Source organism: Haliotis asinina, chromosome 16 (assembly GCF_037392515.1).
Source record: "Haliotis asinina isolate JCU_RB_2024 chromosome 16, JCU_Hal_asi_v2, whole genome shotgun sequence".
Classification (NCBI taxonomy): Eukaryota; Metazoa; Mollusca; class Gastropoda; order Lepetellida; family Haliotidae; genus Haliotis; species Haliotis asinina.
The window spans coordinates 3,725,610-3,742,798 of NC_090295.1; the positions used below are offsets into that span (position 1 = coordinate 3,725,610).

The window sequence follows — 17,189 nt, forward strand, 5'->3', positions numbered from 1 at the left end:
TCCCCCTCAGCACGCAAACCTAGCCCCGCCTCTAAATACTATGTACACAATAAGTGATCATCCCCTGATTATCCCTCTTGTTCCCAGAATACAATGGTTGACAACCCACCCCCCATTAACATGATGATTACCACAAGCCATTACGTATAACCGCCCCCCTATAACCTTCCCAAGGACCAGCAGGAAACCACGCACGGCACCAAAAGTGTGTCATGAGCTGGAGCGTCCATTTAGATCCACACCGACGACTGGCCGGCACCTACAACTTTTTAGGTGTTTCTGTGACATCCTATTTGGTCACATTTGACTTAGAACATAGTTAATAGTTGTTGGGTATTGGCCATATCTAAGTCGTGTAATGTATGATATTTGTCCTACAAAGCACTACAGAGGGCGTGACGCACAGACAACTTGCCGAGTCGTCATAACAATATTCGTCAAATCTCGACCCTTTCCGTAACCTCCAAGGAGATTGAATAACAAGAGTTGGTCACGAAAGATCATAACAACTGATATAGCGACAGCATCCCATTGTGGCCGACGGTTTTCTTCTGATAAATCTGAGAGACAGATCTATAAATAAACTTTCCCCCGTGACCAATTGGAATAGCTTCTAGGAGGTAACGGAAAGGAGCGAGTGGTGACGAATTTTTCCTGACGGTTCTTTGGTTTATCTGCAATTGTATATCCGTTGTAGTTCATCAGAAGACACTAACACCGGACGTTGTCTATCCTGGCTGATATGTGCATCTCATAGTTAGTAAAATAAGTTTGTTTGTTCAGGACAAGCCAAAAACATTGACACGTACAGCCGGACAACCGGGTTCTATTCCACAATGGGCCAACCTTGTCAAACTCTCCAAGACACTCACTCTGGCGTTTGGGGATAGCCAGTCCGCTCGTCACGCTGGTGACACTGGTTCCAGTCTCCGCAGGAACAGTGTGTGAAGCCCATTTCATGTGTCCCCGCCATGATGTTGCTGGACTATTGCTAAATACGGCGTAAAACCATACTCACTCATCAGCCATTATTCAGTTTTTTGAAAATCCAAGTCAGACTGCTCTCCGTCTCTGTCGCTTTTCTTTCTTACGTTTATTAACCTTATAGCCCAAATACAACAATCTCACTACCACATATACCGTTCTTGTAACATTTCTCTCAACGTCGTAGAAACCATATCTATTGTCATCTTCATCTTCTAGTAGTATTCGCCTCTTTTATCGCCTTTTTCCTTGCTACTATTGGGATCTGCAACCCCATCACCAGCATCGCCACTGTCATCACTTTCGTTGTGATGGGCGATAACATTACCATCGGAAACCTTGCCTCCTTCCTCGTCACCGTTTTCATCACCTCCGTTCTCGTCTCCGTATTCATCGCCTTCTTTCTCATCATCATAATCATTGCTTCCTTTCTCCTTGCCGTATTCACCGTTTTCCTTCTTACCACCGTATTCTTCGCCTCCTTTCTCTTCATCGTAATCATCGACTCCTTTCTCTTCATCGTAATCATCGCCTCCTTTCTCTTCATCGTATTCATCACCTCCTTTCTCGTCATTGTAATCATCGCCTTCTTCCTTGTCATCGTATGTATCGTCTCGTTCATCATCGTAATCATCAAGTTTGTCCTCGTCACCGTATTCATCAAATTCTTCCTCATCACTGTAATCATCGCCGTCGTCCTCATCATCGTAGTCGTCGTCTCTAAAATCTTTGTCATAATCGTCATCGTATTCATCGTCATCTTCTTCATCGTCATAATCGTCGAACATTTCATCATCATCATCGTAATCATCGTCTTCTTCGCCATCATAATAGTCGCTTTCTTCATCATAATTGTAGTCATCGCTTCCTTCCATGTCATCACCTTCTACATCTTCTTCATCACCGGCTGCGTCGGCTTCTTCAGTACCACCGTTTACGTCTCCCTCGGCGGCTCCGTCAACGTCAGTACTTCTCCTTCTCCTGTCACTCCTTTTCGCCACGTGTGTCATCTTCCCCTGAGGATGAAGATCTGTGTCCATGTTATCCTCTTGTCCGAAGTGATCTTCCCCTACTCTTCTCCCAGCACCGATTCTCTCTTCATCGTCCAGAACATCACGTGGGTAAGGGAGCTTTCTAAAGTGCCTTTTCTTGTTCCTCCCAGGCCGTTTTCTAACGTGTCCCCTGGGGCGTTTGATTTGCATCTCATCAGAGTCTGGCGGTGGGGTGGGAGAGGCACAGGTTTCCTGTTTGGTGGTCTTGTAGGGACACTCCTCGCCTCCTTCGGACAGTGTCAGATGTACGGTGCGTGTCCCCGTCGTCTCGTTACATGCTCCCCAGGGTCCCTCTTTGTACTGACAGTGTTCTGTAACAAACACAGGTTCACGGTCATACCTTTGTATTCTCGTATCGGTGAGTGGCGATGGGGTAGCCTAGTAGACTTTAGTTAAAGCGTTCGCTCGTCTCACTGAAAATCCGGTTCGGTTCCTCATATGAGTACAGCATGTGAAGGCCATTTGTGGTGCCCTCCGCCATGATATTGCTGGAATATTTCTAAAAGCGGCATAGAACAGTAGTACTCACTTTCACACACTGTGAGATCTGGGATAGAATTAATCTCAGTAACCCACGCTTGTTCGTAAAAGACCTCTACCGGGATCAGTATTATGCTGATCACTGGATTGTCTGGTCCAAACAGCTCGATTATTTACTGATCGGCGCCATGATGGTAGAATATTTCAGAGTTCGACGTAACACTAAACTCACTTACTCATAGCCACGTAACATGATATCGAAATGACGTACTCTACAATTTCCTGCCGGTGTGGCCATCAATATCCTGATGGGCAAAAACAAGTACACATATACAGAAAAGACCCAAGACCCAGTGCTCAGCTTGGCCGTCCTTCATCTATTTTTGTTTTTAATTTCCGTAGCCAAGCGGCTAGATTTACTTAAAGTTTATAAATAAATGGGTATATTATATTATGACACAAATTGTAAAAATTCATCAAAATAGTTAAACTATACGTGAATTTCTTTCTTTTTCATTCAGTTTATGGTTTCGCCTGTCCGCTTTCTTCGTAAAGCAGGTTGGAGTTGAGAGTGAGAGAGTGAGTGGGTTTGGTTTGACGCCGCACTCAGCAATATTCCAGCTATATGGCGACGATCTGTAAACAATCGAGTCTGGACCAGACAATCAAATGATCAACAGCATGCTCATCGATCAGCGCAATTGGGAACCGATGCCACGTGTCAACCAAGTCTGCGAACCTGACCATTCGACCCTCTTACGAAAAGCATAGTCGCTTTTTATGGCAAGCGTGGGTTGCTGAAGACCTATTCTACCTACGGGTCGATGGAGTTGAGAAACAGGAGATAGTACGCGTTGCCAAACTCGCTTTTCCTATTGTGTAGATGATAACGCTATAATTCCACCTGTAGTTTACCAGGATCAGATACTCAATAACACCCTCAAATCTACATCTTGTCGGATTGTTTGAGCTTATAGTTAAAATATACTCGAGTGAAAATTCCAGTCTTTTCAGATCATGTTATAACACGGTGATACTATTTGTCGAGAAATGCCAAATGTATTCTTCATACATATTGTTTCTTTTGTATATTGGTTGCTATGGTGAATATTAAAATTTAATTGTTCTAGTCCAAATATCTGTGCATTACACACATCTGAAACACGTCATATACTTGCGATAGATAAACGCTTGGCAATGAAGAGGCCAGCATGTGTTTTCCTGAAGTTCATTTCAACACAACTGTGTCGAAGTCGAAGGGTCCTACGTAAATACTTCGACTTATTCGAAGTTCGCTACAACCGCAAAATGATGACAAAAAGGGATACGTGGGACACAGTTTCTATTTCGAGACAAATGTAAGTTCGAGTCATCGATGTTCGACACAACTGTGTTTCAGTGTACAAGAACAGCGGCAGCAATCACGACAGTGTTTACCTGGTGTCATTGGCTTCTGCTCCGTGGTGATCACAAAGAACACCAAGATGGTTGAACAAACCGATAATCCGCCCATGCTCTCTGGAAGATAAAGAACAGAATTTGTAATTGGATCCTAAATTATTGTCCGCACAGTGACGTTATATTTTAATTGCAGAGGCGTTTAGTTCAACGTTGTTGAACTCTGTTGTTTCAAAGTTGAAGGCACCTATGTAAATACTTCTCGATATCTGAGTTTTTACACTTCCAAAAGTATCAGCATAGATGAGACAAAGGCACGGATCATGTTGTTATTTTGAGACAAACGTACGCTCGACTCTAAGGCGTTTGACTTTTTTCTATATTTTCAATGTAAATGATTTGGGCTTTGTTGCAAATTATGCTTTCAGGGGTTCAATAAACGAAACTCCATATATTATGCGTAAAACATATAATTTATATATATATATTTGTTTCCAGCTCTGAGTTTAGTCGGAATGTCGATCTAGACAATAAAGGACTCGATGATTGTTGTTTAACGCCGCACTCAGCAATATCCCAGCCATATGGCGGCAGGCTGTAAACAATCGAGCCTGGACCAGACAATCCAGTCATCAAAAGCATGAACATCGATCTGCGCATTTTGGATACGATATCATGTGTTAACCAAGTCAGCGAGTCTGACCACCCGATTCTGTCAGTCGTCCCTGACGACAAGTATGGGCTACTGAAGATCAGGTCTAACCCAGATCTTCACGGTCCAATGTAGGACTGTGTAGCGGGGGATATTCAAACTGTGTCGTGATCAGACTGCTGTTTCACCTTTTCATGGAACTCCTTAGCGCACAATGTACAGTATGATGCAGGAATAGAATTCTTTCACTTAAAGCTTTGTAGTTAAAATTCGAATTTGCAGCTGGGACTTCGATTTCCGATTCTCTTTGGCTTAAATACAGAATATATCGACTGACTTTAAGACAGGTGCTCCACTTAATGTTGGTTTCATAGAGGTATTGTTTTGGCTCTCTCTGAAACAAAACAATATGGCGTCTTAATCTTGACTACGGAGAACCAAAGCTGTTCCCTTGTTATGGTAATGTCTGTTAATGTGCTGATTCGATACTGTACATACGTAGTTGCCAATTCTTGTACCGAACTTAGCGTTAGAGCCACCTTGTAATAGACCCTTATATAGATTTACTGTCTGAAGAAACAGATTCTCACCGACCATACAGTGTGATAATTGTAACATCATGGGACATAAATAAATCTCCCATCTCAGTATAAATGTTTTTAGTCCTAAATTATTCAGGAATCAGATCCTTTGTAATGTCATCCCAATGTAAAGTCTAAGTTTTGTAACACAACAACTGATAGTTTACCATTATCATTTACACTACGACTTGGGGGGTGATGATTGCAGCAAGTACATGTTGATATTTAATCATATATATATGTGCATGTACCAGGCTGAGTGAAAATATTCTACTTCAACTGTAACATTTATAGAAACATTTTCTAAGCAACATTTTCCAAATCTTCAAATCGAAAGAGGGTTTAAAACACTTTGGTACTTAAAGGTTAAATTTACCGGATTTAAAATTCGAAAATACAAAAATTCTTGCTTTATATGATTGTATTTGGACATCACATTCCCAGCAGATTGTCGATTTAGTGCTAAATGAGATCTCACTCTTATATGTTCGAAACAGTGGATAATAGATGTAGATATCTAAGTCTTTGGCATCTTGTGTTACCTTGATAATTATGCATGGTAATCATGCAAATTATGCAGATTATTTAAATGAAAGAGCAGTGAAGAATACACATACAGCGAAGCACCTCGAATACATTACATATGTACAAACACTCTCATAGAAGACCAAAAGCTAGCCAGTTACCACTTACCTAGTAGGTCAGCTCTGCCTGAAATGTGTTGTCCTGGGTAAAATACGTCTGACGTTTATGTCGACGTGTACGGAGCAGCCTCGCCAACATCAGTGTCAACTGTTGCAAAACGTCAATGCTTCATTCAAAATTTATTCAGTTTATGTTTCCATGACAACGGCGATCTAACGACATTTGAAAACCAGCTAAACGATTGTGAAGGAGGCTATGGATTCAACTTGTCGTTAGGAAAGAACAGTAATAATGTGTTTTCGGTTAGCTGAGTAATGTCTGACTTGCCTTCCCTTTCTCGGCGGATGTCCACCCACACGTCTTCGTGGGTAGAAAAGGGATAATCTCTAGTGAATTGGCAGGAGGTGCAAGGTACACTAAATGTTCACAGGCCTTAAGATCAAGGCAGTTATCGGGATTTGTTGCACTATAGACAGCACGTGTATATATGCCTCAATTAACATAACACAATGAATGAAAAACAGAACGATTCGTCAACAAAACACTTACATTTAACTACATATCAAGCTGCAGGTACCCGGTACAGACAGTCGACGACACTGGAGGAACCTGTTACAGATTGTTGACAATACTACAGGTATCTGTTATATATTGTTGACAACACTGCAGGCCATTACAGATTCTGCACTGCACTGCAGGTATCCATTACAGATTGCTGATAAAACTGCAGGTACCAATCACAGATTCTTGACAACACTGTGGATACCAATCAAAGGCCGATAACACCTAAAGTACCCGTTACACCCATCAGAGAGTATTAATACTGCAAATACTTGGTACAGGATGTCGACAGCACCATGAGTGCCCGTTACAGAGAGTCGAAAAACCCTTACGATACCAGCCGAATGTGTTCACTAGACCTCAGGTACCACTGAAGGTGTTCACTAGACCTCAGGTACCACTGAAGGTGTTCACTAGACCTCAGGTACCACTGAAGGTGTTCACTAGATCTCAAGTACCACTGAAGGTGTTCACTAGACCTCAGGTACCACTGAAGGTGTTCACTAGACCTCAGGTATTACTGAACATGTTCCCTAGACACCATTTACCACTCAAGGTGTTGATTAGACCTCAACTGCTGTTGAGCTCACGTATCGGTGCCGGTTCAGGTCTTTACTAGACCTCAGGTACCACTGAAGGTGTTGACTAGACCTCAAATACCGCTTAAGGCGTTACAGGAGTGGTCTGAATTGTGATTGTCGCAGCAGAGCTCGAAAACACTGCAGGTAAGCGCTGAACGCACTGATGTCAGTGCATGTTAACCGTTAATGAATATGGCAGTGCCACAACACTCGTTGTAACTCCCAGTCATTGAAATGTCTTGATATAAATTATTATTCAGAGCCACGATTACAGTATGTAAACATTACAAACAATAGGATTCAGATGTTGCACGATTTAATCTTATTAAAGATGTAACTGCTGATACAGTCCCCAATTTCACAAGCGATCGTAGCTAAGGTGATCGCAACTCCCATACTTTAACACAGACTAGCGACAGTCGTAGCTAAGGTGATCGCAACACCCATACTTTAACACAGACTAGCGACAATCGTAGCTAAGGTGATCGCAACTCCCATACTTTAACACAGACTAGCGACAATCGTAGCTAAGGTGATCGCAACTCCCATACTTTAACACAGACTAGCGACAGTCGTAGCTAAGGTGATCGCAACACCCATACTCTTTAACACAGACTAGCGACAATCGTAGCTAAGGTGATCGCAACTCCCATACTTTAACACAGACTAGCGACAATCGTAGCTAAGGTGATCGCAACTCCCATACTCTTTAACACAGACTAGCGACAGTCGTAGCTAAGGCGATCGCAACTCCCATACTTTAACACAGACTAGCGACAATCGTAGCTAAGGTGATCGCAACTCCCATACTTTAACACAGACTAGCGACAATCGTAGCTAAGGTGATCGCAACTCCCATACTTTAACACAGACTAGCGACAGTCGTAGCTAAGGTGATCGCAACTCCCATACTTTAACACAGACTAGCGACAGTCGTAGCTAAGGTGATCGCAACTCCCATACTTTAACACAGACTAGCGACAATCGTAGCTAAGGTGATCGCAACTCCCATACTTTAACACAGACTAGCGACAGTCGTAGCTAAGGTGATCGCAACTCCCATACTTTAACACAGACTAGCGACAATCGTAGCTAAGGTGATCGCAACTCCCATACTTTAACACAGACTAGCGACAATCGTAGCGATACGGTCGGTTTCTGAAATGGGCCCCAGGTGTTTGATAAGAACTTTAAACATTGGCTGTTTGACCAGTTGGACCAAAACGTCATTTCCTTACATCTTTGTCTTCCTGTTTTTATCAGTACAGTATATTTTGATTTAACCTCTTCTTCCACCTCTTCTTCCACCTCTTCTTCCCCAACGGCCGCCTTCATCACGATGGGTCAACCCCAGATTTTCCCCACTTCCTCCTTTAACACTACCTCTACTAACGTGTCTCCCGCTTCCTCCCACTTTTCCATCATGTCTTCCTCTGCTGTTTACACTATCCAATTCTTCTCCACTACTACCAACATCAACATTCTTCTCGTCTCCAGCATCCATTACTCTTCCTCTTTCCCTTCTTCCTCCACCGCTAAGCTTTACATTATTCTCATAACCGTTTTCATCAACCACGTCCGCACCTGCCTCCCTTACTGATACGCTTCCCTCTTCCGCTTGTCGTCCATCGAACTGCTTCTCCTTTCTTCCTCCATTATCATAATCTACAAAACCTTCATTATCGCCTCCATTATCCATGCTTCCTTCATATTTCATTCTATCGATTCTTCTTCCACCTCTTCCCCCAAAATGTCGTCTTCTACCGTGCATCCTTTGCCCAGCTACTCTGCCGATGTGACCTATGCCATTTTTAACAACTTTCCCTCTACCTCCCCAACCGTGTGCTCTCCGATTCTGGTCATGTGTTCCTTTACCGCGTCCACCGTGCATCCTGTGGGGCCATCTGGAACCACGCTTTGATTGATGCTTGTCACGTGCACGTCCTTGGCCTCCATGGCCTGTGAATCTACCTTCTGCATCTGCTCCTGCACCTCCTCCAGCTTTCCCAGTATTGATAACGTCTCCATTTCCTTCCATACTACCCGATGCATCCCCGACATCTTGAAGACTCTCTGAGAGACCATCGTCTGTGTCTGTATATCCTTGTTTATTCGTTGTTGCTAATCCAACATCATTTCCACCATTACGATTGAGTGAGACACCACCCTCTGTGTCTGCATATACTTGTTTATTCGTTGTTGCTAATCCAACATCATTTCCACCATTACGACTGAGTGAGACACCACCCTCTGTGTCTGCATATACTTGTTTATTCGTTGTTGCTAATCCAACATCATTTCCACCATTACGATTGAGTGAGACACCACCCTCTGTGTTTGCATATACTTGTTTATTCGTTGTTGCTAATCCAACATCATTTCCACCATTACGATTGAGTGAGACACCACCCTCTGTGTTTGCATATCCTTGTTTATTCGTTGTTGCTAATCCAACATCATTTCCACCATTACGATTGCGTGAGACACCGCCGTCTGTGTCTGCATATCCTTGGTTATTCCTTGAAACTTCCCCGACGGCATCTCCTTCTTCGAATCTTTCTCTATCTATTTCCCGTCCACCTCTTCCCCCAAAATGTCGTTTTCTAGCCCTTTGCAAAGCTAATCTGCCGATGTGACCCATGGCACTTTTAAACATTTTCCCTCTACCTCCCCAACCGTGTGCTCTCCGATTCTGGTCATGTGTTCCTCTATCGCGTCCTCCGTGCATCCTGTGGGGCCATCTGGAACCACGCTTTGATTGATGCTTGTCATGGGTACGTCCTTGACCTCCATGACCTGTGAATCTACCTTCTTTATCTGCTCCTGCAGTTCCTCCAGTTTTCCCCTCTATACCGTTGACAGCGCCTCTATTTCCTTGCAAACTACCCGATAAATCCCCAACACCCTGAAGACTCTCTGAGACACCTCCATCTGGGTCTGCATGTCCTTGTTTATTCGTTGTTACTATTCCGACATTATTTACACCATCACGACTCCCTGAGACACTGCCGTCTGTGTTTGCATATCCTTGTTTATTCCTTGAAACTCCCCCGACAGCATCTCGACCGTGATGACTTTGTCCACCTATTCGTCTTCCTCCAAAATGTCGTCTTCTGCTGTGCATCCTTTGCCCAGCTACCCTGCCGGCGTTACGAATGCCACCTTTCCCTCTACCTCCCCAACCGTGTGCTCTCCGATTCTGGTCATACGTTCCTCTACTGCGTCCTCCGTGCATCCTGTGGGGCCATCTGGAACCACGTTTTAAATGATACTTGCCACGTGCACGTCCTTGACCTCCATGACCTGGGAATCTACCTTCTTCATCTGCTCCTGCACCTCCTCCAGCTTGCCCAGAAATACCATCGATAATGTCTCCATTTCCTTGCAAACTACCCGAGACATCCCCTACACCTTGGTGACTCCCTGATGCATCGCCGTCTGTGTCTGCATATAATTGTTTATTCCTTGAGATTGGCCCGGCAGCATCTTCATCTTGAATACGGCCGTCTGTGTCTGCATATAATTGTTTATTCCTTGAGATTGGCCCGGCAGCATCTTCATCTTGAATACGGCCATTGACATAATCTCTATTTTCTTGTCTAGTCCTTACGAGATCACCTCCAGCCACTCCATTTCCTTTCCAAATACTACCTGAAAGATCACCGACAGTCAGATCTCCACCTTGTCTTTTCCTTGTGACATCTCCGACGACCTTGGCATTCTCTCCTTGATCTTCATCCATTGGTTTATTAGAACCAGTGTGTACCCTGCCATGAGTATGCCTGGTCAGGATGCCGCCAAGCTTGGACTGGGTGAAACTGGGTTTATTTGGAGGTGGATTAGGGACCGCTCGAGAGTTGGAGCCTCTTGTGTCACTGATATCCACGGCTGTAGCTGAAGATTGAAAAAAAACCAACAAAAACATCATCCTCTTATATTACTGGGGTGGTGGGGTAGCCTAGAGGGTAAAGCATTCGCTCGTCATGCCGAATACCCTCGTTCGATTCTCCACATGGGTACAATGTGCTATGCTTATTTCTGGGGTCCCCAGCTTTGATGCTCTGTATTTCTTTATTCTTTTTTTTTGCTGGAATATTGCTGTGTGCTCACTCTTATACTAAACTAGCGGCCAAAAGAAACGACACCAAAATAAAAACGACTGTATATTGTCAGTCTGTTTGAAAATAGATAAAACACATATGTCGAACACAGCACTTTTATTCTCAGTGAACATTTCCAAATGTTAAAAAATACCGAAGTTACACGTATAAAACGAAACTGTGCACAAAGTCACCCGTATCAAACTAGGGGATATAGGCTAACCAGGTTTATCTCCTACATCATTTTAATAGATTGACAACCAGGAACATAGCTCGTTTAACACCAAAGCAAAAGGAGAGAGCAATCGGTATGCTACAGATGGACCACACCGAAGAGCATATAGTTAGGACCATGGGGTGCTGCAAATCTACCATTGGAAGACGTGTCACACGTCTACGACACACTGGCAGTATTGCAGAGTGATAGACTGAAGGTCTCTACCCAACATGAAGACCAGTATTTACAGGTGTTGCGCTTGAGGAACGAATGCGTCAGTCTGGCGTCATAAACCTTCAACAGTATTGGACATCCAGTCAGTGTGACCTAACGACGATGCTTGTATGGTCCTTGTGCCGCATTCATGGTCTCAAGGGCATGACGTTGAGGTGCCCACATCGACGTGCCAGATTGAGATGAACCAGTACTGTGCCACACTGGCAGCAGCGAAACTGGCGAAGATTGAACTTTGGTGACGAAAGCAAGTTCCAGCTCTTAAAGATCTGTCCCCAATTGAGCACCTCCGTGTCGATTCTGCACTGGTAATCGAATACGGGATAATGCACTCTGGTGTCATTCATGTGATCTTAGATCACGAACTGCGTCGTTTTTCTTCTTGTTATCCATAAAATACTGTTGCTAAATGATTGATTTTGCAATAAATGTAATACCATATTTAGCTTACTTTTTGTTTTAGACAAAAAAAATGTTTGGAGGAGTGTCTTTTGGACGCTAGTTTATATGCATCATTTAGTAGCCGAAGAGAATATTGGGGTGAGTTTAGAATTTACGTCGCACTCAGCAATAATCCAGATGTATAATGGTGGTTTGCAATTAATCAGGTCTGGACCAGACAATCCGGTGATTAACAGCATGAGCATAGATTTACGGAATAGATTTACGATGACGTGTCAACCACGCCAGTTAGCCTGAACCCGAGATCCCGTTAATCACCTCAAACGACAAGCATGTTTTACTGAAGATCAATTCGAACGCGGATCTTCACCGTTACCAACTTAACCTTAGTGCTAGTTCACTGCAAATGAACAAATGCCAACAAGATTTTAACAAGTCCCACCCAAAAGGGCCACAACTCGATACTCGATAGATTTATGCAATACATTATGCCAATATTCTGGATAACACTTACAATCAATGACCAAAGTAATCGAGGAAGCAAAACCCAGTTATGACTTGGGTCAAATCGTTTTTGAGAACACTAGTGAGTGAGTTTAGTTTTACGCCGCACTCAGCCATAGTAAATAATCGAGTCTGGGCCAGAGAATCCAATGATCAATAGCATGAGCATCGATCTGCGCATTTGGGAACCGATGACATGTGTCAACCAAGTCTGCGAACCTGACCACCCGACCCTCTTACGAAAAGCATAGTCGCTTTTTATGGCAAGCGTGGGTTGCTGAAGACCTATTCTACCTACGGGTCGATGGAGTTGAGAAACAGGAGATAGTACGCGTTGCCAAACTCGCTTTTCCTATTGTGTAGATGATAACGCTATGCATAGTCGTCTTTTATGGCAAGCATGGGTTGCTGAAGGCCTATTCTACCCCGGGATCTTCATGGGTACAGATATACAGAGATAAGTCAAGGACGTATTTACAAAATTGTGTAAATGGGCGTCTGTGATCATAGATATAGTTAAGGACATATTTATAAGTTTGTGTACATAGGCGTCCAGGATTAAAGGTAGAGTTAAGGACATATTCATAACATTTTGTACTTAGGCGTCCAGGATTAAAGGTAGAGTTAAAGGCATATTCATAAAATTTTGTATATATAGGCGTCAGGATTATAGGTAGAGTTAAGAATATATTTATAACATTGTGTACATAGGCGTCAGGATTATAGGTAGAGTTTAAGGACATATTTATAGCATTGTGTACATAGGCGTCCGAGGCAATAGGTATCGTTGAGGACAAATTCATAACTTTGTGTACATAGACCACCCCAAGGAATTCCTGTCCCCACAACCATCCCAGGTTGTGTTTGCTCAGTACGTTACGAGGGCGTGGGATTACACTGAATCTTTTAAATTTACGAATAGTTCCACGCCTACAGGAATGAATGGCGCTGATGTTAAAATAGCTACTCACTTTCCTGCAGAGATACGATGACCAGTGCGGTCAGAATGATCATGTCATGACAGGAACTGGACATGCTGAAAGCTGCAACTGAAACAATTAAATACTTTTTACAATACGTGACACTTGGTTTGTCACACGAATATGGTTTTGTGCTGACCTGCGCACGTATATCATGGTAGGAACACCAATGCTTTGTGTTACGCATTGCACCCATGTGTAGAGGAGTCGAACTTGGTTCTCCGGTGGTCGAGTGAACACTTGAACTTGTAGGCTGTCTAAGACGACTCCCAAGTGAAGTTATGTCAAAAATGACCCTTATCAAACTTGAATATGTATTGTAAACACAGTTCTTCATCTAATTTACACATGAGTCATCTGAAGACGAATATCTCACCCAGCCCCAACATATTTGAAAGGACAAATCATCTGACGGTTACTTGACATTTTTTAAGATTAAGTTTGAATCATTTCCGTGGAAATCATGAAAAGACCTTCAAGATCTGTCTTGCCAATCCCTCAGAATCATTTCCATGGAAACCCAGAAAATGATAATTCACAAAAATCTGCAAATAGCAAAAGGCATCACGCCGCAAGTTTTGCTGGAAGATATAAAGAAGTTTTCGGATTGTGTTCCGGAAACGAAGCTCATCCATCCCTTGTGATTCTGAATCGTTTCCATGGAAAATGGGAAAATGATAAATCACATAAACTTGTAAATAGCAAAAGGCACCACTTTAGGGTCTGATTGATATATCTACCATGTTTTGCAGAACGATATTAAGACATTTTTAGTCTGTTCCGGAAACGAAGCCCATCCCTCCCTATCGAAACTGAGTCCTAAACGTTTCCATGGAAACCGAGAAAATAAAAAATCACAAAAACCTGTAAATAGTAAAAGGCACCACTTTAGGTTCTGACTGCCATATCTAAGTTTTGCAGAAAAATAATGAACGGTTTTTGAGTGGTGCTCCGGAAACGAAACACACCTCTCACTTGTGAGACCAAGTCCGAAACGTTGCCATGGAAACCGAGAAAATAACTTAAGGTTCTGATTGATATACCTATCACCATTTGACTAAGACCGAGACGTTCCATGGAAAAACAACAAAAATTGAAAATGCCCAAAATCTGTAAATAGCAAAAGGCACAACCATAGGCTGAGATTACTATATCTATCAAGTTTGGTCTAAAAATATTTAACGGTTTTTAGTTATGCTCTGGAAACAAAATGATTACGGACGGACGGACAGACAAACGAAGCGTCGACTATATCCCCTGCATTACATGCCGGGGGAATAATTATAAACATCCTTTTACTAAAGCGGCGGTGGTGTAGCCTTGCGGTTAAATCGTTCGCTTGTTAAGACGAAGACTCACGTTCGATGGGTACAATGTGTGAAATCCGGTTTCTGGTGTTCCCCACCGTGATATGGCTAGAAAGTTGCTAAAAGCGGCGTAAAACCATACTTCAGCTGAAATTCACAAACTTCACGGTCTGAGGAAACCCCCAAATTCCAAATATTTTACTGTCAGCCTGTCGAGAACCATGTGAGAGCAATATACAAATGAATACATACGTGTCGAACGTTTGCATGTCACGAGGTGAAACTGAATCCTTGTGTATTCCCTATTAATGCGACCAATCTGTGATTCTCTGATAACTCGGTTCATTTATAGGTCCTTACAACTTCGAAAACCGGGTTTTGACTGTATATCACCTGAGACAATACAACGTAAAAAGTCAAAAGAATGAAACACACGTACCTGCGTGAGACTGTTTCACTGTATGACCTTCTTGTACTGACAGCAGTAAGCCAGAGAGAGATAGAGGGCAGGTTTTCAAGTCGTCTTAAATGTGGTGGCTGTCTGTTTTAGTTGCCATGGGAACCAAGGTAAACATTGATCTGCACTGAGTGCACAGCAGTCACATTTCACATTCCTGTCATGTCAATATAAATGCAATACCTGTCATGTCAATACATGACAATACCTGCCATGTCAATACTGACATGTATTGTGGCCTTATTCTTGTCTTACATTAATCCAGTCAGCGCCGCGTATTACCACAAAGTGCACGATTAACTATTTAAGCAGTACTTTATTAATTTTTGAATAAAGTAACCGTAATTACACGTATTCATCAATCTATCCTGTCAGGGAGGTACCTGATATACAAGGTAAGAATTTGCTCTGTAGAGTTACCTCCCTTAGCATGCGAAGGATACGGGGTTTCCTTCTGGGTTTGCCCGTATACAGTTGGAATGTGTGACCCGCCCAGAAATACTGCACTGTTATAGCAGAACTATAACACGTCTTCACTCTGATAAATCTCTCTCAGCCTTGACGTATGCTTCCCAACATGTGGACAATGGTTGAAGCCCTTCACAGTACACATCAGTTCACATTATTCATAAGTACATAGGCGGTTGGGTAGCCTAATGGTCAAAGCGTTGTTTGCTCTCGCCGCAGGCCCCGGTTCGGTCCCCTTCATGTGAAGCCCACATTGCTGTAATATTGCTAAAATCGACGTTACACCTCAGTCCCTCCCTCACTCCACATTAACACTCACCACCCACCCTCCCAATCACCCACTCGCTCTCCCTCACTCACTCACTCACTCACTCACCAACCCACTCGCTCTCCCTCCCTCACTTCACATACTCACCCACCCACCCTCCCAATCACCCACTCGCTCTCACTCACTCACTCACTCACCAACCCACTCGCTCTCGCTCTCACTCACCCGTCCACCCACCTACTCACTCGCTCAACCACCCACCCACCCTCCCAATCACCCACTCGCTTTCTCTCACTCACTCACTCACTCACTCACCCGCCCAAACGCCCACCCACCTACTCACTCACTCACTCACCCTCCCAATCACCCACTCGCTCTCACTCACTCACTCACCAACCCACTCGCTCTCTCTCTCTCACTCACTCACCCGCTCACCCACCTACTCACTCACTTGCTTAGTGCCCGAGTGTTTCAGTATGACCATCATGTGAAGACATTTACTGTCAGCCCCTGATCCTGAAGTCAAGGCATACATTTCTTCTAGGCTGAAATGCCAAGGATATTTGCTTACAACCAGCCTTACTAATCAGTATTTCCCATCAGGAAACTAAAATACTAGAAATGATTGACATTTAATCGCTCTCATTTATTATCAATGGGCCCTGCTCCCCGCTCATCTCTCAGCACACTCTGATTTTGAGATGTAGTATCATAAAGTGTTTCGATGCAGAATGAATGTTGTTTCATGGCTCAGTTAGTGCCTCTCTTTTTCCAGCTGCAGTGAAACCTGACTAAACCGGAATTCTGTCATTACCCGACCGCGTTTTATGCATACACTTAAGGCGTTACTGTTCACTAACTTTCAACCCCGTCTGTCCATTTCAATATCAAAAGGTGTAGGATTGTATTTATTCCGAACTGCTCTTTAAGACGGGCCCATGCTGCAGTCCCATGAATGTCCGATTTAGACAGGTTCCGGTGTACTTAATGTCACCGGGATACGATGAAAAGTTATCGTAAAGAGCAATACATACACAACACTGCAGGAGCGGTGAACGACAGGAAATATTTAATAGCAGGAAGTGAACGATTTATCACGCGAGAGGTGAGTAGGTTTTATTATTTAGGTGTAGGAAATTTATCAGTATCTCTATTTGTATACGCCAGATTGTCCCCCAAAGTGATGTTGTAAAAGAGAAGACATATCTTCGTAATTCGACCAAATATCTTTCCATTCTATCATTATACAATGAGCCAGTAAAACAATGTCTAGCTTCGTATACGTTTCCGTAAAGATGCATAAACATATCGAAGTTTA

At 43.2% G+C, this 17,189-nt stretch overlaps 2 protein-coding genes across 2 annotated transcripts; both read right to left on the reverse strand.

The window, feature by feature from the left end:
- Positions 1 to 1,199: 1,199 nt before the first annotated feature.
- Positions 1,200 to 4,035, reverse strand: LOC137268765 (high mobility group nucleosome-binding domain-containing protein 5-like). Its single transcript, XM_067803344.1, has 2 exons — positions 3,954 to 4,035; positions 1,200 to 2,347 (listed from the first exon to the last, which is right to left on the reverse strand). The coding sequence occupies exons 1-2, from the start codon at positions 4,027 to 4,029 to the stop codon at positions 1,200 to 1,202; spliced, it is 1,224 nt and encodes a 407-aa protein (XP_067659445.1). The 5' UTR covers positions 4,030 to 4,035.
- Positions 4,036 to 8,213: 4,178 nt separating this feature from the next.
- LOC137268766 (PE-PGRS family protein PE_PGRS5-like) lies at positions 8,214 to 10,676 on the reverse strand. The gene has a single exon (XM_067803345.1). It carries the CDS (start codon positions 10,674 to 10,676, stop codon positions 8,214 to 8,216), a length of 2,463 nt encoding a protein of 820 aa, XP_067659446.1.
- Positions 10,677 to 17,189: the final 6,513 nt, after the last annotated feature.

Bases quoted from the DNA above. Each gene is read 5' to 3' on its own strand.
- LOC137268765 (XM_067803344.1), bottom strand. From the start codon at position 4,029: ATGGGCGGATTATCGGTTTGTTCAACCATCTTGGTGTTCTTTGTGATC. The intron at 2,348-3,953 runs GTAAACACTGTC...TGTTTGTTACAG, and splicing joins GCAGAAGCCAATGACACCAG to AACACTGTCAGTACAAAGAG.
- LOC137268766 (XM_067803345.1), bottom strand. From the start codon at position 10,676: ATGGATGAAGATCAAGGAGAGAATGCCAAGGTCGTCGGAGATGTCACA.